We start from the raw sequence: 24,326 nt of genomic DNA on the forward strand, positions 1-24,326 counted from the left end.
TGCACAGTGCAGTAAAGTCACCTGTGCGTGCACAAGTTGGTGACGGTTTTCAGCCTGAAATTACACCATTTTCATAAAGACTGTGAAGCTACTACTTGACTTAAAGCATCCTGACTGCTGTGGTGCTGTCTAAGAGTGGAGGTAATTATGTTTTCCTTGTTGTTGTTAGTCTGAAATCATTGGTTTTGTTTTACTGGAGTTGAAGTTGATGGCTGCACCACAAAAACCACTCCGCGGAATTCACCACCTATAATAATACCAGACTGCGTATCTTTCTCCATGTAGCACAATACCTCTAACTATGCACAGCACAGACAAACTGTCAAAGTGCCAGACGAGGCTGGCACTGGCAGGGTAGACACACTACCAGGCTGAAGTTAGCCGCGTTTCTGGCCCGACTTCGGGCCAGATTTTCAACGCAGCAACCGTGTACAGCTGGCCGCGCATTCCGGGAAATATGAAAAAATAGACCCCATGCAGTAAAAGGTGGTAGAGTTTTGGTCTCCCATCCTTTCTGATTTTAATCATGTGTAATCAAAATTAAATTGGATTCACATTTCTGAAAGAATGTATCAATGAGCAAATCCAGAGGTTGAATAGGAATAATTGCTTGCGTAATAAATTAGTAATTAACCGCCGCAATTAAGACCCCATAATACAGACCATAAAAAACAGCTGATAAAAAACTTGCACTCACCCCAAAGTAAATGTACCCTTTCATAATGCAAAAAAAGTTTGTTTTTTCCCAATAATCTGGTCCGGGCCTGTTGCCTTTTGGGTTTTCAGTGACTTCAATAACTTTGAAACACCCTCAGTTGTCACATTGATGTGATTCACAGCAGGGTGTTTGGGGGACCCAGATCAGGTATAGTCTTAGTGTCTTCAGTGGTAAAAACCGAGCTGAACTGGCTGTTAAACGAGGCAGCTTTTTTACGGCTGTCAAACACAACTTTGGAGCCATCTTTTAGTGATGAGATATTGGTGGAGTCCTGTTTCTTGGACTTGATGAACTTCCAGAAAGCTTTATTTGATTTATCTTTTTCATCAAACATGTTATTTTGAAAGGCCCAGAAATTCTGGCGCTGTTTCTTCTGAGTTGCCTTCTGGTGCACTTTGAAGCTATCCCAGTCCTTAGGATTGTTGGAGAGTCGCGCTTTTTTATACAAGCGTTGTTTCTTTTTGGACATACGCCTCACTTCTCTCGTAATCCAGGGATTTTTATGACTGGCACAAGATGTTCTGGAGGGGATGTGCTTTTCCATGAGTTCACTGATTTTTGCTTTGAACATGTTCCAGTTGGTTTGCACATTGCGGGAATCTGAGTCACTATTAAGAAAGCTGTCCTGGAAGTTTGTCATGTCAGCTCTTAAATTCTCCATGTTTGCTTTCCCATACAAGTAAACCTTTCTAGGAACTTTTTTGTTGAGTTTGGGTTTAAGATTAAGGGTGAAGAGAACCACTTCATGATCGCTGATACCTGGAACCACTTTACATTTTTCAATGTAATTAGGGTGGGTTGAGAGGACGAGGTCCAAAATGTTCTGAGCAGCTTCAGAAATCCTTGTGGGCTCTTTGACTAGTTGGTCCAGGAAAAAATCATTGCATACATCCAGTAACAGAGAACATTTTGTCAACTCCACAGCATAAGGTCTAACAGATCGATTGGTCCAGTCAATGTCTGCAAGGTTAAAGTCACCCCCAACAATCAGGATCGCATTTTTAAACTTTGACTGGATGCTGGCTAGCGGATCCGACAGATGCTGGATGTTTGCAGGTGGTGAGTTTGGAGGTCTGTAAAAAGAACCTATGATGAGAGGTTTATACCCTTTAATATGTAGTTCTACCCAAATTAATTCAGCCTCTGTTGTAATGATGTTACATTCACTGGCAATTAGATCATCTTTCACCATAATGAACACACGTCCTTTTTTCCCCTGGGTTCTATCTCATCGGTAGGTGACAAATCCTGGCAGGGTGATTTTTGATGTAAAAATGGCGTTTTTGAGATGGGACTCAGTACCCACTATGACATCAGCTTTGTGGTGGCCTATCAGAGACTCTAACTGAGGGAGCTTGTTGCAGAGGCCATCACAATTGATGACCAGAGTTTTGATTTTGCGGTGTTGGCTGGAGTTTTTTACTGGTTTGGCGCGATGAGCAGGGTTAGGTGAGGATGTTGCAATCGGAGAGCCAAGTTCATTTGATGGGATGTCATCTGAAGTGCAATCAAGGCTGCTGAATGAGTTACTTAAGGTTATACCAGGTAGGGAGTGGAATATTGATGAACTCATGTTAGGTAAACCACACTGGCAACAAGGGTACATTTACTTTACCGTGAAGGCATTCTTAAAATTAAGATGACTGTGCAGGTGCTATACGGTTAACGTATAGTAGAAAAGGGCGTGTCTTCAACTGGCGAATTAGGTACTAATTAGTGAACCGATTTAGCTTCCTCCAAAATTAAGTGTGCCCAGAGGTATGGTCTATCAGATTATGTAATAAAATTTCACTTTTTATCCAACATGAGGGGTACATTTACTTTACTGTGAAGACAGTCTTAAAATTAAGATGACTGTGCAGGTGCTATACGATTAACGTATGGTACACAAAGGCGTGTTTTCAACTGGCTAATTAAGTACTAATTGGTAAACTGATTTAGCTTCCTTCAAAATTAAGTGTGCCCAGAGGTATGGTCTGTCAGATTATGTAATAAAATTCCACTTTTTATCCAACATGAGGGGTACATTTACTTTACCGTGAAGGCATTTTAAAAATTAAGATGACTGTGCAGGTGCTATACGGTTAACGTATAGTAGAAAAGGGCGTGTCTTCAACTGGCGAATTAGGTACTAATTAGTGAACCGATTTAGCTTCCTCCAAAATCAAGTGTGCCCAGAGGTATGGTCTATCAGATTATGTAATAAAATTTCACTTTTTATCCAACATGAGTGGTACATTTACTTTACCGTGAAGACAGTCTTAAAATTAAGATGTGACTGTGCAGGTGCTATTTGGTTAACGTATGGTACACAAAGGCGTGTCTTCAACTGGCTAATTAAGTACTAATTGGTGAACTGATTTAGCTTCCTCCAAAATTAAGTGTGCCCAGAGGTATGGTCTATCAGATTATGTAATAAAATTCCACTTTTTATCCAACATGAGGGGTACATTTACTTTACCGTGAAGACAGTCTTAAAATTAAGATGACTGTGCAGGTGCTATACGGTTAACGCATAGTAGAAAAGGGCGTGTCTTCAACTGGCTAATTAGGTACTAATTAGTGAACTGATTTAGCTTCCTCCAAAATAAAGTGTGCCCAGAGGTATGGTCTATTAGATTATGTAATAAAATTCAACTTTTCCTTCATCATGAAGGGTACATTTACTTTACCGTGAAGACAGTCTAAGAATTAAGATTACTCAGTACAGGTGCTGTACGGTTAACGTACGGTACAAAAAGGCGTGTCTTCAAACGGATAATTAGGTACTAATTAGTGAACCGATTTAGCTTCCTCCAAAATTAAGTGTGCCCAGTGGTATGGTCTATTAGATTATTGAAGATAATTGCATCTTTTACGCAAAATGAAGGATGAGTGCAAGTTTTTTTGGCAGCTGTTTTTGATGTTCGACGATGAAGTTTTAATTGAGGCGGCTAATTACTAAATATATATGCAAAGATAATTTAGTCTACCTCTTGATTTGCTTATTGATATGCTCTTTCAGATTTCGGGGAAAAAAATTCTTATAACTCTACACAATTAAAAAATTCGTTCAAGTTAGAAAGGATGGAAGGCCAAAATGCTACCACCTTTTACTGCATGGGTTCTATTTTCCTAGTTTCCGGTATGCGCGGCCAGCTCGTCCTCGGTTTGTGCTGTAGAAAATCTGGATCGAAATCGAGCCAGAAACGCGGATAACTTCAGCCTGGTGACACACTGGACTTCCGCCGTTTTTAGGTCCTGCACAAAATTGTGTTCAATTCAGGAGGTAAAGGAATTATTAGAATAGCAACTTACAGTTTCTCCACTCCAGTTTTGCTCATTTTTTGTGTGTGTTCATAGTTCAGCATTTGTATTGCCAATTGCCTCCACCACCAAGATGTAAACTTACAAACTATTTACAATTGCAATTGATCACAAGGGCTAGCTTTGCTGGAACGGCTGCATGCAGTTTCTGTGTTGCTACTAATAAATTAAAAGTACTACTCTACATACTAGAGCACTGCCTTTTCTCCGCACTGCCTTTCTTTTGCTGATTCATGTTCCGCTGTTAATAAAAATAAATAAAAATATTTTGTAAAAGCGTGTGATATAAAATTACACCAAAACGAGTTACATAACAAGTGCTCTCCACAAATTAGCATTGATGAGTGACAACTGGGGGAAAAATCTTTTAATAAAAATATAAAATTCTGTCAGGTCTCCTGAACACTGAAATTATGGAATAATCTGCAACAATCCGTCATCATAGATTCCAAATCCCACCAAATCTTCAAAAGTAACATGCACAATCTAGGCCTAAACAACAACCACAAAAAAATTAAATTAGACGACGCTCTCCTAACATCGTTGTCAAGTTCCCCAGCGGAAATACCAAGTACCAAAGTACTCTTGAAGTGAGGGAGTCCAGCATGTTGACACTTTTATGGAGCCCAGTTTCAGTGGTTTGACATCATTTACCACCATCCTTGATTAAAAACAAGGCAAAGGTGCCATGCAAGTGGCTTATGCCCTGGGGGTCTTTTGCATTGTGAAGATGTTCCTTCCTTTAAGGTTGAAGTGATCCTGCTAAACTGGTCAATGATTGGGAACTGGTCAAAGGAAAAATTATTAGCTGTTTCGTAGCGAAGCGCAGCGAAACAGCTCTTGTTTTTGTTAAAGTTTTTTTTTTATTATTTTTTTTTTATTTGTCTGTTTCAGTACACACAATTTTTTGCATAGTTCCTAAAGAGCAATTGCAATGAAACTTTTAGGGATCGCAGGCTATGGTGCAATGATGATCCTAAAGCAAGGATGTCATGATGACGTCATCAGCGGTCACGTGACGTCATCTTAAAGGTGTTTTATGTTAAATGTTTGAAAATCTATATCAAATCAGCCAAAAGAGACCGTAGGTTTTTGTTTTCGGGATTGGGTCTTTATTTTATTTTGTGTGCGTGTCCTCTCATGACCTCTACCTCCAGTCGTAATGGGCCAAAAACGGAAGTGCCCTGTAACTCAAAAGTGGTAAAAATTATGAAGTTGCTTTCCAAGGACGTAAGTGTCTAGCAAGTGTGGGCAGTTCAAAAAAAATATTGATGATGTCACAAATTGCAACAGCGCCCTCTAGCGGCAGGTTGAAAACTCTTCAAAATGGACTTTTTGAAGATGTCTGTGGTGAAGTTTTTTGTAATCACCTAAAATTTTACAGGTGCACTTTTTGAACTAATATAACTCCCTAAGTAATTATGCGATCATGTTGAAACTTGATAGGTTGTTGGATATTGACAAGGTCTTATGAAATGTGAAATGACGTTGTGATGATGTCATCACATGATTTTTTATGATTTTTTCAATTTTTACACCTTTAACACATAAATTGCTATCTGAACATGGTGTACATGTATAATACAATTTTTATTTTTATTTATGCCACATTTGGCAAATTGCTTTAAATACCCAACAAATTTGAAACTCAGTTGAGAAATTTGGCAAATTTTTATTGACGAAACAGCTCTGCATTTGTGCACAAATGCAATTTAGCTCTAGTTATTTTTATAGTCTTCATTTTAAAGTGATACTGCTCTACCGCCACTTCTCTCTCTCTCTCTTATAAATTACCTTTTTATCGGGGAAGAAATTTCATGCTTAGCAAATTTTTGTGCTTAGCAGCTCTATGAAATTTGGCCCAGGTCTTCGACAAACCAAATTAAGAAGCTTGGCCTATAATAAGCAGTCATCCAGATTTTACTCACACTTTGTCTACATGTAGTTCCCCGTCACAAATTAAATTTCCAGTTGTCTTGTCCTCAGCACTTTCATTTCTTCAAGTTTTGCTTATGAATGCACTTAGTGTACGATCTGAACTCAGGGCTGTATGCTTCGTTTTTGAAAGGGCAAGGGCACCAAGGCATTTTCTCTTTGGCAAAGGGCACCCTATGAGGAAATTGTAAATTTCTACTGTAGCATTTCAAGGGCACCAAGGCAATGGCAAGGGGCAACGGAGGCAATCGCCTCCGTTGCCTCCGTGAAGTATCAGGCCTGTAAACTCCACCAACAATCAAGCATCGTTGGGTTAACGTCTTCACTTAAGGATCCTGCCGAGTTACCATTGTAAACGCAAACAAGAAAATTGGCATTTTAAAACTGATACAGCAATAATGATAATGGGAGTGAGGCGTCATATTTCCTGCCTCCATGCTCCCTGGTTATAGCCTTGGTGCCCTTGAAACGCTACAGTACAGAAGTTTACAATTTCCTCATAGGGTGCCCTTAACCAAGGAAAAAAATGCCATGGTGCCCTTGCCCTTTCAAAAACGCAGCATACATGCAGGCCTTGAACTTAGCTCTTGAAGGGTCACAGCAATTGCCCTCTGGTAAGGGGCAATTCTATGAGGATAATGTAAATTTGAATAGGAACTTTGCAAAGGGCACCACAGCAAAAGCACAGGGCACCATGGCAATTGCCGTGGGTTATTTTGAGGTCTGTACATGTACATAGATGTACACGTATAGACCTTATTGCACATAATGTCATTTCAGTACGGCGCCCCCGCATTGAGGTCAAAAGGAGCTGGTTCATTGGCCAATCTATGTGCGTTTCGATTGTTTCGTCACCGTTTGAACTCAAAGATGGCGGCTGGATGACATCAATGCATAAGGGCGATTCCGTGGTTAGTCGCATTACACTTTTCTGTGTCATTTCTGGATCTTGGTGCTACATGTAGTAGTTCTATGTGAGATATTCTTTCCACCAAGTTTATAGACTGATTTGTACTTAACACCCAAGGCTTTGAAGTGATGATATTAAAAATGTTTTGGGCGTTGTACTCTGGATGTTATAGCTTTGTAAAAAGCGGTTAGTCGCATTACACAAAAAGGACATGGTAAAAAATACACTTGTCTCAATTCAAAAGTTTCCTCAAACTAAAAAACTTGCAAAGGTTTTACTACATTTAACTCACATCTCTTATACATAAGTATCCAACAGGATACTTATAAATAGTCAGCAAATTGAACTTTTAGGTTTACGTGGCAAAACCATGGTTAGTCGCATTACGGTTAGTCGCATTACAGTTTGTCCGGCCACTTAAGCCAAGCCCAATAGAGCCCATACTGAGTTCTTGTTTGGCAAAATTGGGTTTATTCCTTATCAACAAACAAAATAAATTAATTTCACTTGTTTTTAGTAAAATAATAACGCCTTTTCTCTTAAAAATCATAGAAACAAGGCTGAAATGTGTATTTTTAGAAAAGCAAACTTACATTTTTCAGAAATATTATATTCCCGTTTTACTGACCAACTTTATTTTCAGAATTGTGCATTAACATAAAAAGTTAAATATCTTGTGGAATATGTAATTGAACAAAAATAAAATCGCAGATTTAAAGTGACTTACATGTAAACATATTGTCCCCGAAAAATCAAAGTTTGGGTTATTGTTTAAAAGTGGTCTGTGAATTTAAAATGGCCTTAAAATGTCACAGGTTCCTCAATGCAACAAACAATTTCTTTTGTGTCGAAAAAGTGTGTAAAACAAACAAAAAACCTTCTTGATCACCCATCTCCTCGACTGACCTGGATACATTTCACTGCATGTTACACCACACACCACTGACCATGCATTGCTACCATTGCATCACTACCCTGGTTTGTAAGGCAGCATATTGTAGCATGTTTCTTCTTTCTGAAGGAAAATGGTGGCAAGAGGAAATCAGCTTTTTGCTTTTGTTTGCTCTTTTGGGAGAATTTTCTGTGCTCTTCTTGAATTCCTTGCATTTTAACATCATTCTGCTTTTCAGCTTAGGCAATGGTACAACATGTACATGTGTCCACAATTTGTGGAGTAAATTTGTTCCATTACTTCACTTTTCTACTCAAAATTCTCAGAAATGTTGCTTTTATTTATTTTGTTTCATAGGTTAACATTAAGACTCTGTACAAATGATGAAACTAGAAGTTACAGATTGGAGTGGCACATGTACAACACATGTTATAGTTTTCAGCATGTGCTTTGGGAAAAATGCATTGTGGGTAGGGCATGAGTGGCATCTGCAGAGCCCCAGATCTCTTAATTTATGTAATATTGTCCTCTAGTAAGTCAAAACCAAGATATCCAGCTTTGCTGACCCCTTAGCGTCCTCCTCTTGGAAAACGATTTGGTTAGTCGCATTACATTGCATGGTTAGTCGCATTACCGGTTAGTGGCATTACACTTTTTGATGACTCGTTATTAAAATACACCAACTAGAGTGTTGATTTCTTTACTCATTTCAGACTTGGTAATAAGGGTAGAAACATATTTTGAATTGCCATGAAGATATTCAGTGGATTTTTTGTGCAATTGAAATAACTTCATCTCTCGGTTAGTCGCATTATGCCCTGTTGAAGCTCCCACAAGTACACTCACATATTGCTTAAATGAGAAACACAAATTAAAATTCATTCTGGATTTTAAATAGTTGTACCTGCTGCTAATCACAACTATTAAAGTTTTGCTGGAAGAACCTTTGCGGTGGAAAATATTTAACTTTGAAGAAATCACCTTAATGTGCTCACTTTTTAGGGCCCGTTCACAGCTTGTGCAAAAATGAGCTGAATTTGTACAAAGGGTACAGAGTGTGTTAAAAAAGTTAATGTCTGTTTCCTTTCATATGTTAGCTATAACTTTAAGTGGAAAGAAAGTTGTGATGCAAATTTTATTTTTTGGTGTCATGTCCATGTTTGCTTGGAATTGCCCATAAGGTCTATTGCCTGGGAAATGATGTCTGTTTAATTTTGTATCATTTTATTTATGAATTCAATTTGTGTTTTGTTTAATAGTGAAAGAAAAAGCCTGTGAAAAATCTTTTGTGATCTGCGACCATGCAACCTAATCAGCAGCAACCCCCAGCCAACCAGCAGCAGCAGCAGCAGCAGGTCGCTGCCCCACCACAACAAACAGTGATGGTACAACAGCAGCCAATGGTAAGACAATTTCATTGTTTTTGATTTGCATCAGGATAATATATTATTTAATTTTTGTTTTTGCCCATATTTGTACACTGATGCATGTTAGTACTGTAGAGCCATGCTCTGGGAAAAAAATTCACAGGCATAGTACTCGAACGAGTGGGAATCGAACCCATCAACCTTTGCAATTCTAGAGTGCAGTGTCTTACCAACGAGATAGCCCGATGGCTAGTGGCAGTTCAAATCCTACACCCATGTAGATGTAAATGATGTAAGTAGTTTACATATAATAGGATTTGAGGCATTTCATGGTGAGTTGTCTTAGCCCGTGCCACTAGTGACGCAGTCGCGACGTTTGGTTACTAAGTGGAGTCGAGACTACCGTTTTTCAATTACCCGACTTTAAATCGTGTCGCCACGACTATTACAAAAAGTAGTCGTGACTACCTGCTTGGTGAACCAATTTTGTTGCTCAAAACTATTCATAACATGTGTACAGGGGTTTCCCTTAACCTTTTTTTTTCAATCGCCCACCGGGCGAGTCAACCAAAATTCTCGATCGCCCGCAGGTTTTTTCACTAGCCCACATGTAATTATACACAAAATTTTCAAAACGGAAAAAAAAAAAAAAAAAAAAAAACACGAAAGTGAAGTCCTTAAGAGTCAGTTCAGGTAAATAATTGACATAGTTGCTCACGGTCAAAAAATGAATTTTTTTTATACTTTGTGGGTGGAAGGGCCTTGGGGTGCAAGTTAACAAAATTGCATTTTCAATTCTATATAATAATGGCCCGTTGCCATGGTTATAACCATGTAACGGCTCATTTTGTTTTTTGGCCATTTTAGGCCGATTTGGGGGTCTGAAAAACTGGTTTTTAGCTCATATTTACAACTCCACCCAACCAAAATGCAACATTATTTCAAAAAACCTTTTAAATCACTACATAGTATCATCCTTGGCCTTCCTTGAGAAAACAAATTATTGCTTTAAATATCACCCTTGTGCTATTTTTGCATCATGCATTACAGTATGTTTTTAGAACTTGCAAAATCGACATTTTTACCCTATTTTTGGACCCCAAAATGTCAACTTGCCAGGGGTCTCAGAAAATTTTCCTTTCGGCTGTGATTAGGGCCAACATTGGTCTTTCCATATCTGGTGTCAAAAACTTTGGCAATTGTATCAAGTGTACATTAATAACTAGTATTTTTATTTTGTTTATTTAAGTTAAATACACTATCATGGACAGACGAAAGTAGGCCTAAGATAGAGATAGTAAAGTGGAAGGTTTCACAGTGTTCATCACAACGAACCCCACTGATATCAGAAACACATCGTGTATAGAAAATAAGGTGCATCTTCTCCCACTAAATTCAAGCCCTGCACACTGCAAAAAATAGGCCTACATGTATAACGTACATTTTAAATAAAGAACTCACTGTCAGTTTTTCATGGACTTTGTACACATAAACTTGATGTTGCAATGATTTCCAAGCATGACTCAACAATTTGAGAACAACAGAATTGCATGGCACACTGCAGTTTATATTTACATTGTATTTCTGTTTGACCTACCTCTGACAAACAAGTCAAAAGCAGCTTCCACACAGCTCAAGGTCCTGTTTTTTCATGAAACTGTAAAAGCAGAACTGTGGCAATTTTTTTTAGGTGTTCGGGTAACAGCCCGAACAACTCTTTGTTATTGTTCGTTTTTTTCTTTTTTTTGGTTTTTCTTCCTCTCACTGTCGATTGTCCGCAAGAAAAAGCATAGATGCGAAGCTTGCATTAAGTTGAAACTTTGCACACAGGTAGACAATAACCAGTATATGATGCAAAAGTTGTTACGTCACGATGACGTCATCAGTTGACGAGATACACTAATTCAAAGTTTATTATTTCACAAAATCATAACTTTTGATCTACGTAAGGGATTTTTACAATCAATACATCATCGGAAAGGGCATTGTTAAAACCGTAAACGCCTCACAGACATGACCCCTTTTTTTGATATTGTCTTCTGGTTCAAAAGAGAGGTTGAAAATTCTAAAATTCGTGTATAAAGAACTACAAAATTCCCTAATTGATTGCGCGTAAAGATTTTACAATTATATGTACATGTACTTTGTCACCACGTGTAAGCATGCGGTGCATTGCGGTCACCACGTGTAAGTATGCGTTCTCAACATAATGTCAGTTTTCTTCAAAAGTAATTAATTGGTTTTATCTACCATACTGCGTTGATAACACCGGTCACTAAAGTTAAGCAATGGGAGACCACTTGGCGACCAAAATTTGTACTATTTATTTTTGTATTTAATTTTTTTTTCTCCTATAAATAGCTTCGCTTTAGTCTGTTTTCAAGGCGTTTTCAACAAAGATTTCCCTCCCGGTTAGTTAGTCTCTTCTCCAGTCGTCATTATGCATAAGTTCCTATGTCCTCAACCACACAATCTATTTTGACAATCTATACATCATATGAAAGGGCTTTACGTACGTAGTCTGTTTTCAAGGTGTTTTCAACAAACATTTCCCTTTCGGTTAGTTAGTCTCTTCTCCAGTCGTCATTATGCATAAGTTCCTTTGTCATGTTTGTCCTCAACCAAAAAAGCTATTTTGACAATCTATACATCATATAAAAGGGCTTTACGTACGTAGTCTGTTTTCAAGGCGTTTTAAAAAAAAATCCCCTCCGGTTAGTTAGTCTCTTCTCCAGTCGTCATTATTCATCAGTTCACATTTCCTCAACCACAAAAGCTATTTGACAATCTTTACATCATATGAAAGGGCCTCACGTACTTCACAAAAATGTGTATTATTGCTGACCTTCTCTTGACCTTTTGACCTTTTTAAACCGGAAGTGCCTGTAAAATGCTTCGAAAAGGCATTATTTAAAGGCGTTTAGGTTGAAATGTACACTTTTTGATGCTTTACCACAAAATTATTACACATCGAGAAAACTGTTTGGTTTTGATTTCTTTGCAATTCGACGAGCTATTAACGAGACTTTTTGCATTGATTCAAACACTGACCCAACAATAGCCGAACACCTAGTGTTTGTTTCTACAAACACTATATCTAGTTTATATTTGCATTGGACACCGTGTACAAAAACATAGTGTTTTCTTTACCATTAATGTCATACAGTGTTGAAAGGGTCTATGTAATTTTTGTAGGACAAAAAACAGAATGTCCACAGATTTACACTAAACTTACACAGTTTGAAGATAATGATAGTAGAAACCTGCCCTGAAAATACTATATGCTGAGGTGCTGTAGTTTTGGGGAAATGAGTAAAACAATGTAATACAAATACATGTAAAATAATTTTATCTCCTGTGACGAAAATTATTTTAACCATTTACAAACGTATTTTCATGAATTGTTTTTTTACGCATTTCTCAAAAACTACAGCAGTTCAGTAAGTTAGATTTGAAGGGAAGCTTTCCACTATCATTACTATCTTAAAACCTGTTAGTTTAACCTAAATCTATGGACATTTTATAAAAGTACCCAAATCCTTTTATTACTCTTGCTCATAGACAGTTAAGTGCTCATCACAAAATCTAAATGGAAGCTTGTTTACATCAGACATGAATTACATATACACGGAGACAAAAAATATTAGAAACTTACGTCGGCTCTCAGTATTTGACCACTTTAGTGTCAACAGTACTGGAGTCGATTTCACAAAGCACTAAGATTTATCTTAGGATGAGTTATCATTATTACCACAGTGATTTGTATTGTGACATCACTCTCTGCTAGGCAACTACACGTACGATGGATTGGATTTGCATGTACGATCAATCTTAACTCTTTGTGAAATCGTGCCCAGAGGGAGCTGATCAGAAACACCAGAGTTTGAATTTGATGCTCTTAAACGCTCGGCCACTACACTTTGAGTTTTAATTATTATAAATACAGGCAGTGGACACTATTGGTAATTGCTCAAAATAATTATCAGCATAAAACCTCACTTGGTAACACGTAATGGGGAGAGATTGATAGTATAAAACATTGGGCGAAACGGCTACCTCTGACGTGACATAGTTTTTGAGAAAGAAGTAACTTTTCATGAATTTGATTTTGAGACCTTAAGTTTAGAATTTGAGGTTCCAAAATCAAGCATCTGAAACAAAAGCACACAAGTTCGTGCGACAAGGGTGTTTTTTTCTTGCATAGTTATCTTGGAACTCCGACGACCAAGCGAGCTCAAATTTTCACAGTTTTTTTTTTAATGCATACATGTATGTTGAGATGCAGCAAGAGAGAAGACTGGTCTTTGACAATTACCAATAGTGTCTATTGTATTTAAAAATGTTAATGCTTTCACACAATCCGACAAGATTATTAGTAAATGTCCCATGATGTATTTGATTTTCAGGTCGCTATGCGCCAATGTACACCAAATACCCAGAGTAGCAGTAAGAAGTGGTGCTGGAAGGGTTTGAGAGTCACGGGCTACATGCAGGTCATCCTGGGTTGCTTAGCTGTGTTGTTTGGCGTAATCTCCATCATCGTCAGGACAGACCTGTTTATGATTGGAACCCCCATTTGGTCTGGCGTCTGTGTAAGTATTTGTTGTTTGACCAACTCTCTCTTCAATTTTTGAGATCCATGACTGCCCATACTCCTTTCGAACCTATGACATGTTACAGTGTATGTGTATGATGTATGTGGTGAACAAGTCATGCAAACTAGCTGGTGAGAGAGCTTGTTCCACTGCTGCCTCTCGCCTATGGAACAGTCTTCCTGTCCCAATTGAAAAAGCTCAGACTAATCTGTCCTTCAAAAAAACTTCTCAAGACTCGCCTGTTCTCCAAGTAATCTGTCTTCGCTGTTTGAAATCCATGACTGCCCATCCTCCCTTTGAAGCTATGATGCCATCTCCCTTGTGTGGTGAACAACTCACGCAAACTTGCTGGTGAGAGAGCGTTTTCCACTGCTGCCTCTCGCCTATGGAGCGGTCTTCCTGTCCCCATCAAAAACCCTCAGACTTCTATGTCTTACAAAAATGGTCTCAGGACACCCTGTTCTCAAATCTGTAGCTGGTTGTCACCATCACTATGGTCTTCTTGTCTTCTTAAGCCCCTTTTATCCTGTGTTAATTTGGTGCTACACATGTATATAAATCCAGTTATTATTATTAAAGGCAGTGGACACTATTGGTAATTACTCAAAATAATTATAGCAAAAAACTTTTCTTGGTAACGAGTAATGGGGAGAGGTTGATGGTATAAAACATTGTGAGAAACGGCTCCCTCTGAAGTGGCGTAGTTTTCGAGAAAGAAGTAATTTTCCACGAATTTATTTCGAGACCTCAAGTTTAGAATTGAAGGGTCTCGAAATCAAGCATTGAAAGCACACAACTTCAGGAGACAAGGGCGTTTTTTCTTTCATTATTATCTCGCAACTTCGAAGTGCCTCAAATATATGTTAATGTTTGGGTTTTCTTTTTTTATAATTTCTTTGAACAGTTCTTCGTCCTAACTGGTATCCTGGGCATTGCAGCTGGACTTAAACAGAGAACCGGTTTGGTAAGTTGCAGCCACAGAACTTTAAGTGCAATGCGCAGCGCAGATCGACACAGATACACTTGTACATGTGCGTCTCCTGTCAGCCATTAAATCTGTGAAATAGTGCAGAAGGAGTGGACTCCCCAAAAAGGCAGAAATAGTAGACTCGCAGACTCGCAACTTTTGACACCCAAAATAGCCGACAGGAGGCATGCGCGCAAGTGCGCTGCGCATTGTGAAATGGGTCAATATGTACATTTTACACCCTGACCTCCAAAAATTCTCTTACAAAATTTACAGGTTGAGGAATGTAGGCTCAAATAACAATTGCTTATCATTGGGCCAGTCAGACAAATCTTATCCAAGTCTAAGCTTGGGCGATATCCATTTATTTTATTCACGATATACAGACATGCCAACTAGTACGTTTTTTCCCGTATTTCGTACGGGTTTTTGTAAAAAATACGGGTGTACGGGTTTTGCAAAAAAAATACGGTTTGAGCATCGCCACCGCAAAAATACAATTTAAAAATACAGTTTATCTGACGTCCCGATTTCACAGGGAACCAGTCTAACACAATTCATTGCACAACAGAGTGCGCTGTTGTCAAATGCCCTTATATGGTATCGGTCGTTTTGTGAACGGACGAATCGAGTTTGCAAAAGAATTTTTTGCCAAAATAAAGACACAAAAGATAAAGAGCGCCTGAAGCAAGATTTTTAAAAGATAAATTTAAGAACTATGCCCCCAAATACAACAAACAAAACTTTTTGGGATGTTTTTTTTTTTTGGTCTTCTTCATTGAAATTAAATTGGTTTTGTTTTGTACTTGTATTCTTTTGACAAAGAAAATGATATTTAATTGTCACGGGTTTCTATATGAAATAGGATATGATTAATCAATGTCTTTAAGATATGATTTATCATTATATCTTTTTTTCATACAAAACCTGTTCCATTGGGTTAAACCTCTGCCCAATTTAAAAAAAAATTATTTTATTTTATTTTATTTTATTTTATTTTTTATTTTATTTTTATTTTTTTTCTTCAAGTTTTAATTAACTGGTTTAATTAGGCTGTTTGATAACCTAATGGCCTTCACACCTTCTCTATTTTGCCTGTCTCGGGGCTTAAAACTACGTTTACGCGTGTTTAAAAAAAAAATACAGGTTTTTGATGCAAAATACAGGTTTTGGGGTTTCAGAATACAGTTTTGTGATCCCAGAGGTTGGCATGTCTGAATATATCGCCGTCAATATATCGCGATATTCGATATAATCGCGATTAATTAGATTTGACATCATCAGCTAGGAAATACATCGTGATATTGCGATATTTTATCGATATCGCGATGTATCGCAATTTATCGCAATATATCGCGATATACTATATTTCAATTGAAACCAAATCGATCCGATATCACAAGCGTTTCCAAATTAATATCGCGATATTCGATAATATCTCGATATCGCCCAAGCTTATCCAAGTCTAAACATTTTAATGTTGAGTGACCTAAACAACAGTTTAAAGGATTTGGGTACCTTTTCAAAATGTCCATAGATTTACATTAACTTACAGGGTTTGAAGATAAATCTGTTTGTAAATGATTAAAATAGTTTTCATGACATTGTTTTACTCATTTCCCCAAAACTACAGCACCTCAGTAAGTAAAATTTGAAGGGAAGCTTTCCACTATCATTATCTTCAAACTGTGTAAGTTAAGTGTACATCTGTGGACATTGAGTTTTTTGACCTACAAAAGTTACATAGACCCTTTAAGCACTCGTTGCTACCCTTTTATAACTGAAGTATTTTATCCACAGATTATTGGATACATGGTGATGTCTATCATAAGTAGTGTGGTAGCTGTACCAGTTTTAGGGGTAGCTGCTGGGTCTATTGAACGGGAGCACTGGCTCTGCCCTGACAGTGGCTTTGGATATCGCCCATACGATAACGCTCCATGTTCTACCTCTTCGGTAAGTATAACCTAGGGCCCAAGTCCATAGTGCTGCCACATTGTAAGCTTGGGCGATATCACGATATTATCGAATATCGCGATATTAATTTGGAAATGATTTCGATATCGAATGGAATTGGTTTTAATCGAAATATCGATATATCTCGATATATCGCGATATATCGCGATAATCGCGATATATCGCTATATCGATTAAATATCGCGATGTATTTGCCAGCTGAGACATCTTGCACCCCATAGGTTTGGAGTAAAACCAGAAGAATAGGTCATTAGAACACCTCTCTTATGCTATGACTGTCTCTTCTACAACTTTCACTTGGAGTTTGAAGACTGATGATGTCAAATTTAATTAATCGCGATATCACCCAAGCTTACCACATTGTTTATTGCACATGCTTGAACGCATTGGATACTATTGGTAATTACTCAAAATAATGAATAGCACAAAACATTACTTTGTGATGCATAATGGGGAGAGGTTGGTAGTATAGCAACCATGTTGAGAAACGGCTCCCTCTAAAGTGACATAGTTTTCGAGAAATTTTCCACGAATTTGATTTCGATACCTCAGATTTTGAATGTCTTGAAATCAACCATCTAAAAGCATAGTTGCGATAACGTAACCCTCCTGCCGACAGCGGAGCCGGAGGGTTATGAAGCATACGCAACCTGTGCAGGGCGAAATGGTTAAACATGTACAATTTCGACAGCTAGTTGGCAAATTTGCTCCATTTTTACCACTTTTGAAAATCATGACACAAATTCTAGGGAACACAAACTTGATCCTCAATGTCTATTGAGTCCTTCCATTTCATGCAAAACACCATTGAGAAAATAACTTGAAAAAAAAGGAAAAAAACTTACCAGATCCCGAGCGAAAGAGTAAAAAGTGTCCCAGGTTGAGAATTTGAATCTGAGTGGGGCGGAGCTTCAGCTGTGTGTGCAGGTCACAAGGGTCGATGGACTCAGCGCTGCGTTTGGTGCATTATGTATCCCTGCAACTGACAGCAGTAGTCTTGGTTACAAGACCATTGGTGTTGACCGGTCACACACAACCAACGTTCCGTTCTATGCTCGGCAAAAACTGTACACGCTTTTAATGAACGAACGTTAGTGGACGCTCTGTTTCTCTGATTTCTGCATCTCACCGCGTGTACAGTTTTTGTTGTGCATAGATCGGAACGATAAGTTGGTTATGTTTTAAGTTGGCGATGTGTATAGAGTGACGTCACAGAAATATTCTAAATAATTATTATTCTTACTAATGATGTTGACTTCTAAACTCATTAAAGGGTCTTCGTGTCGGTATTGATGTCTGCCTCGTGCTGATTGGCCTTACAGAGATTGTGATTGCTATAATTGGATCCAGCTTAACCTGTGTTAGCCTCTCCGTCAGCAGAAACAGCACTCCTCGAACTGTGGTATTTGCTTTTTTTTTCCATTTAAAGGCACTATTGGTAATTACTCAAAATAATTATTATCATAAAACCTGACTTGGTAACGAGTAATGGGGAGTGGTTGATAGTATAAAACATTGTGAGAAATGGCTCCTCTGAAGTAAAGTAACTTTCGAGAAGGAAGTAGTTTTCCACGAAGTTGATATCGAGTTCTCTCGCAACTTGGCTGACCAATTGAGTTCAAGTTTTCACAGGTTTGTTATTTTCTGCATTTGTTGAGATACACCAAGTGGGAAGACTGGTCTTTGACAATTACCAATAGTGTTCACTGTTTTTAAACCCCCGCCATGCTGTTGAGTTGCTTATAGTCATTGCATCAGAGATACAGAATGTCATTTTGATTTTACTCCTACATTGTACAGCGTTATACCTTAAAGGGTTTGGGTATTTTTTGTTGGACACAAAACACAGTGTCCACTGACTTACATTAAACTGACACAGTTTGAAGATAATGATGGTAGAAAGCTTCCCTTAAACAGGTAAAAATATTACCTGCTGAGGTGTTGTAGTTTTTGAGAAATTAATAAAAAAAATCACAAAAATAGCAATATTTGTTACCTATTTTTTCCTCATGAAAAGTACTTAGAAACTTATCAAATGATGGAACCTGTTTGAAGATAATCATGGTAGAAAGCTTCCCTAAAATAATACTTGATGAAGTGCTGTAGTTTTTAGGAATTTAGTAAAACAATGTCACCAAAATAATGTTCATCTCAGGAGCGAAAAATTATTTTGAGCATGTACAACGTGTTTATGGGACTCTTTTGGAAACATTGCTCTGTGATTTCCGTTATGTTCTCAAACACTTAACGACTAATTATATTAGATACATCTTCATTCACAGTGACTAGGGATTCATGTCATGGGCAAAAACTTGTGACACCATGCCTGGCCAGCAACACCAGTCAGCTTGTCATTTCACTAGTCCAGCAGATTTGGTCAGCAGTATTTATTGTATTGATAGATAAAGTATGTTTTTTTTTTGCTTTCACAACAGTTTGCTTACCAAGGCAATCGTCAACAGATGGTTGTTGGAGTGCCCCCACAGGGTGTGTACTACCCCCCTGGCAGTAAGTATGACATTCTAGAAAAAGGGAAATAAAGGGTAGCGACGAGGTCTTTAACATCCGTTTAAAACCGGCAGGGTCGTTGCCGTGCGATAAAGGCCCGAGCCGAAGGCGAGGGCCTTTAACACACGACAACGATCCTGCAAGGTTTTTAACGGATGTTAAAGAACAAGTCACTACTCTTTTATTCAGCTGCTTCTCCTTGTGTTTTTTTGTTTAATTAGTTCCTAGTTGTTTTGAAAGGGTTCCTGTGCCAGGAGTGTCACCTGTGACAGACATTGCGCATTATAAGTTTCCTTTATTATTAGTATTATGATTATTAAATTAATTATCTTTATCTCCAATGTGTTACTTGTGGAAGTGTCGTGGCCGAGCGGTTAAGCGCACCGAATTCAAGCTCTGGTGTTTCTGATCAGCAGAGTGTGGCTTCGAATCCCCCGGGCGTGACACTTGTGTCCTTAATCAAGACACTTTTTAAGTGTTAAAACCATTACTTTGTCCTACGAATGGGACGTTAAGTTGTTGGTACCGTGTGTTGTGTAACTCACCAAAAGAACCAAGTGCACTTTTCGAAAAGAGAAGGGGTTCGCCCCGATGTTCCTGACTAGATTGGCAGCATATTGCGCAAAAGCACCTTGTAAACCATTACATGGTGCTAAAGATTAGGTCTCATAATTCAAACCTCGTCCCAATCACCTTGCAGTAAATACGTAGTGCTTTGTATCATTTGGCAGAAGGTGCGTTATAAAAACAGTTATTAATTAATTAGTTCATTCATTCATTAATAATTGTAAATTCTCATTGATATTTTGTTTTGATTGCAGCTAACCAGTTTGTCATGCAACCACAATCCCAGTACGCCATGCAGCCTCAAGCGCAATACTTCGTGCAGCAACCACAGACGCAGTACGCCGTGCAGCCTGCTCAAATGTACCAAGCCCAACCCCAGGGGCAGATGCAACCTCCAGCCCAGGGGCAGATGCAACCTCAACCCCAGATTCAACATGCTCCTCAAGGACAGATGCAACCTCCACCCCAAGGGCAGTATCCATCCCAAGCGGAGGAGCAAGTTCATCCAGAGGCACCGCTTACTAATAAGGAGGATCTGAAGCAGCAGCTTACCAACTAATCTGTCCGCTTAGCAGCTAAGGGGGTATGATTGCACAAGTTACTAATAAGCACCTTGCTTTAGTACTCAATTTTCTCTTAAGCATTTTGTATTGTAACATATTTTTTTATTTAAAGGCACTGGACACTACAGGGTATTACTTAATAATAGACCTTATGCACATGACGTCATTTCAGTAGGGCGCCCTCACCTAGAGGTCAAAAGGAGGTTGTTCATTGGCCAATCCTGTGCACCGCGCGTACAAAACGCACCGTGCGTTTCGATTGTTTCGTCACCGTTTTTCCACTAAGATGGCCGCTGGATGACGTCAATGCATAAGGTCTATTGTTAGCATAAAAACGGACTTGGTAACAAGCAATGGAAAGCTGTTGGTAATGCTAAACATTGTGTGAAACAGCTCCCTCTGAAGTAACTTAGTTTTTTTTTTCACTCAATCAATAAAAGACTTCAGGCCTGAACAAATGTGTGTGCAACAAGGGTGTTTTTTCTTTCATTATTCATGCTCTTACAACTTTCATGACCAATTGAGTCCAAATTTTCACAGGTTTGGTATTCTTGCATTATATGTTACCAAAATTACCAAAAGTGTCTATTACCTTTAAAGTGGTTCATAATTCTTCTGAAATCTAATATCTTTCTCACTTGTTTTTTATTTGGTGTATAGAAGTAAACCTTTTAACATTATTAATTACTAACTTAAAGTCACCTGGAAATAGATTTTTTTTCTTTCAAACATAAGAGTATATGCTTACGAACAATAAAACAATTTTTTTAGTAATTTGTTTGTCACGATTTATATGTTTAAAAAATATATTAAGTTGTTTGGGGGGCTGACTCCGCCTACCCCTTTTGTGACGTCAATCAAGGCAGACTTTGCCTGCAATGCGTATAGTAAACACGCGTGCAAAGTACATGTACGTCCAAGTCGTGAGTTGGTACATTTCAAAAAGTGTTTTTCTGCATTCAGCAGCAATACACATGGTCGGCATTGCCGGAAAAAGACAAAAATTTTTTTTTTTTGAAACGTACAAATTCACGACTTGGTCCGTACATGTACTTTGCAATTGTGTTTACTCTACGCATTACAGGCAAAGTCTGCCTCGATTGACGTCACGAACAGTGCCCTCTCGGGTCGGGGTCTACTCTTAAATTTGTAAATAACATAAGAACTGATTTTTTAAAACCTTAGTTAACTGTTTATTCACATTCCACTCATCAAAACACAAATATTAGTGACAAAAGCTTTATTTTGAAAAAATACCACTTCCAGGTGACTTTAAGGTTTTTCAAAGTGTGAAATGTGAAACTACAGTTTAATCAAGAAAATAGTGATATGTATATTTCGAAACTTTTATTTTTGTAGCAGTGTTAGTGTTTTAGAGAGCCTTTTTAATCCAAAGAAATGTACTATAATTGAATCACATGTACATCTTATATCAAAAGCTTGCATTAGATTTTATTAAGGCACATAATGTTCAGTACTAGGTTGACTAGAAGTTAAAGAGACACATCACTGTGGATTTAACGCTTTTTTGTATACAAATTTTTGGTCTTATGAAATGAATTGGTTTGAAAGATGTCTTGAAAGAGGAATATAATGATCAACACAAATATACCGTGAAAGTATGTGGTTTTTCTTTTACTTCATGAACTACATGTAACACTGGCCAGCTTTTTGTAAAGCCAAATGTCTGACTCCACTTTAAGTGGCGAACTGTGTTAGTTCATCAAGTAAAAAGAAAACCACACAGTTAGTATATTTGTGTGGATTATTATATTCATAAGTACCCAATTTGGTGGCAATGTGTCCCTTTAAGATTTAACAATCTAAAGAGAGACTTTAAAGCCATTGGACACTTTCCGTAAACAGTATTGTCTTCAGGCTCACACTTCGTGTATCACAACTTATACACAAAATAACAAACCTGTGAAAATTAAGGCTCAATCGGTCATCGGAGTCGGGAGAAAATAACGGGAGAACCCACCCTTGTTTCCACACGTTTCACCGCGTCATGACATGTGTTTAAAATAAATCCGTAATGGTAATGGTGAAAGACTTCTCTTGAAATAATATTCCATGAAATGCTTTACTTTTTGAGAAAACATTAGAACAATATCAATTCTCGATATCGAGAATTACGGATTTATTTTAAACACATGTCATGACACGGCGAAATGTGCGGAATCAAGGGTGGGTTTTCGTGTTTTTTTCTCCCGACTCCCCTGACCAATTGAGCCTAACCTTTCACAGGTTTGTTATTTTATATATAAGTTGTGATACATGAAGTGTAGGCCTTGGACAATACTGTTAACCGAAAATGTCCAATGGCTTACAAAGTAAGTATGATTTTAAACAAATCTGGATAAGAGCTTTGCTTTTTCCGTCAAAACCATTTTGACCATGTGCCCAAGTTTTAGCGTTACTGTAAACTGTTATTTTATGTCCTGTAGAACTAATGAGCTTCAACATACTAGAAAAAGGTGAGTTTGAAATATCACCTGACAATTCCACTTGCATTGTGGGAATTCAATTTGGCTACCAAATCTAGTGACCATAATAATAGGTGCATCGGGATATCAACTATTAATTTGGGTTTTTACCCATATACAGCGGTGTGTGTATGCATTGTATTCTAGGTACTTACCCGAGCTCGGTGAAAGAAATTACAGGCATAATACTTGAGCGGGATACAAACCAATGACCTTTGCTATTCTGAAATTTTGTCATGACTTTATCTTGTTTTGTCGATATGTCTATGAGTGTCTTATTGTGAACTTGTTAGTGTGTATATAATTTTTTATACAAATATGGGGTTAATTTAAAACAATTTCACGTTATCTTCACAGTGCCTTCTTGAGATTGATTCTTAGCTCCGAATCCGGCAGCCATTTTAAAATTTGTTTTCTCTCTGAAATGCTTTTGAAATTGTCAAGAACAAAAAGTTATATCTGAAATTGAAGGTATTGCCATTTTTTGTAGGTGGTAAAAAAGAAGCATGTTTTTTTTAAAACCTTGATTCGTACTTGTATGTGCTAATGTTTAGTACATTGTGCACAACAGCATCGCTCTACTAAGACAACTAAGAATTACTGCAGATTTATTCTTTTAACAATATTGTAGGCCTATGTAGCTATGAAATTGCAATGTTACATACTTGTATAATTATACAGAGTACAAAATTTAATTTAAAATACAATAAACATACAGATAACAATTTTTAAAAAAATAAAAAAAATCTTTCTTTTTGTGGAGGAAGTTATAACATGTATAAACTTCAGTTTGAAACATTAATGGAAAAGGTTAGAAAGGGCAAAGCATAGCTTCTGTTTTTGAATCAGTTCGATTGTTTTAATCTTATATAGATGTTGATTCCACGATAAAACTATACGTGAAAACAAAATTATGTGAAAGGGTTGTAGCGTTTTTCAGATTGGCAACACTTTGCAGCGGATATTATGTCCACGAAGGAAGACTGAGAAGCATTTCTCAGAAGAAAAACAAATGCTCTTGATTCCCCTTTCTCTTAAAGGAACATTACAGAATTGGTAAGAAAAGAAATCGTGGAGATTACAGATTTACATAAAACTTAACTAATGATGATTGTAGAAAACAACATTTGAAGATACTTCTGACTGAAATAGTTAATCGCTCGATTTTCACACAAAAAAAAAATCTCAGATGGTCGATCGAACTCGAACATGGTGGGTTACATTAGATGCTGACACAGTCGGCAAATGTTTCGTTCGCAAAAGAAGAAAAGAAAAAAAATCTGTAATTTTCCTTTAAACTACATTTGAAGGGAATCGGTTATCAGAATTGTATGTTTACGTGTGTGGCGTATAACAGTTTTCATGCAGTAAAATAACTAAAGTCCGGGCTTCATTAAAACCGAATGATGTTTTCAAAGGAAATGAAAAGTCGATCTGGGGTGTTTAAAACAAAAATAGTAGGTTACCGCACACGTAGAGGCATACCATTCAATTGATGTTGGGATATTAGCGAAGTACATTATAGTATTGGTGGG

General features: G+C 37.7%; 1 protein-coding gene across 3 annotated transcripts; it reads left to right on the forward strand.

The window, feature by feature from the left end:
• LOC139949684 (uncharacterized) lies at nt 1-23,990 on the forward strand. 3 transcript variants are annotated; one of them, XM_071948159.1, is made up of 9 exons: nt 1-141; nt 1,643-1,789; nt 9,021-9,164; nt 13,535-13,720; nt 14,628-14,687; nt 16,491-16,646; nt 17,941-18,069; nt 19,103-19,175; nt 19,997-23,990. In XM_071948159.1, the coding sequence occupies exons 3-9, from the start codon at nt 9,063-9,065 to the stop codon at nt 20,299-20,301; spliced, it is 1,011 nt and encodes a 336-aa protein (XP_071804260.1). In that variant the 5' UTR covers nt 1-141; nt 1,643-1,789; nt 9,021-9,062; the 3' UTR covers nt 20,302-23,990. The 3 variants fall into 3 exon arrangements, with proteins under 3 accessions (XP_071804260.1, XP_071804261.1, XP_071804259.1); XM_071948160.1 differs by having other exon boundaries at nt 1,643-1,777; XM_071948158.1 differs by lacking the exon at nt 1,643-1,789 and having other exon boundaries at nt 19,997-23,989.
• Nucleotides 23,991-24,326: the final 336 nt, after the last annotated feature.

The sequence above is a fragment of the Asterias amurensis genome, chromosome 17, assembly GCF_032118995.1.
Source record: "Asterias amurensis chromosome 17, ASM3211899v1".
Taxonomy (NCBI): Eukaryota; Metazoa; Echinodermata; class Asteroidea; order Forcipulatida; family Asteriidae; genus Asterias; species Asterias amurensis.

What these genes read in the sequence shown, in the direction of transcription:
- LOC139949684 (XM_071948159.1), top strand. Translation starts at nt 9,063, where the DNA reads ATGCAACCTAATCAGCAGCAACCCCCAGCCAACCAGCAGCAGCAGCAG. An exon ending in TGGTACAACAGCAGCCAATG is followed by an intron (nt 9,165 to 13,534) that starts GTAAGACAATTT and finishes TTTGATTTTCAG; the next exon opens with GTCGCTATGCGCCAATGTAC. An exon ending in TTAAACAGAGAACCGGTTTG is followed by an intron (nt 14,688 to 16,490) that starts GTAAGTTGCAGC and finishes TTTTATCCACAG; the next exon opens with ATTATTGGATACATGGTGAT.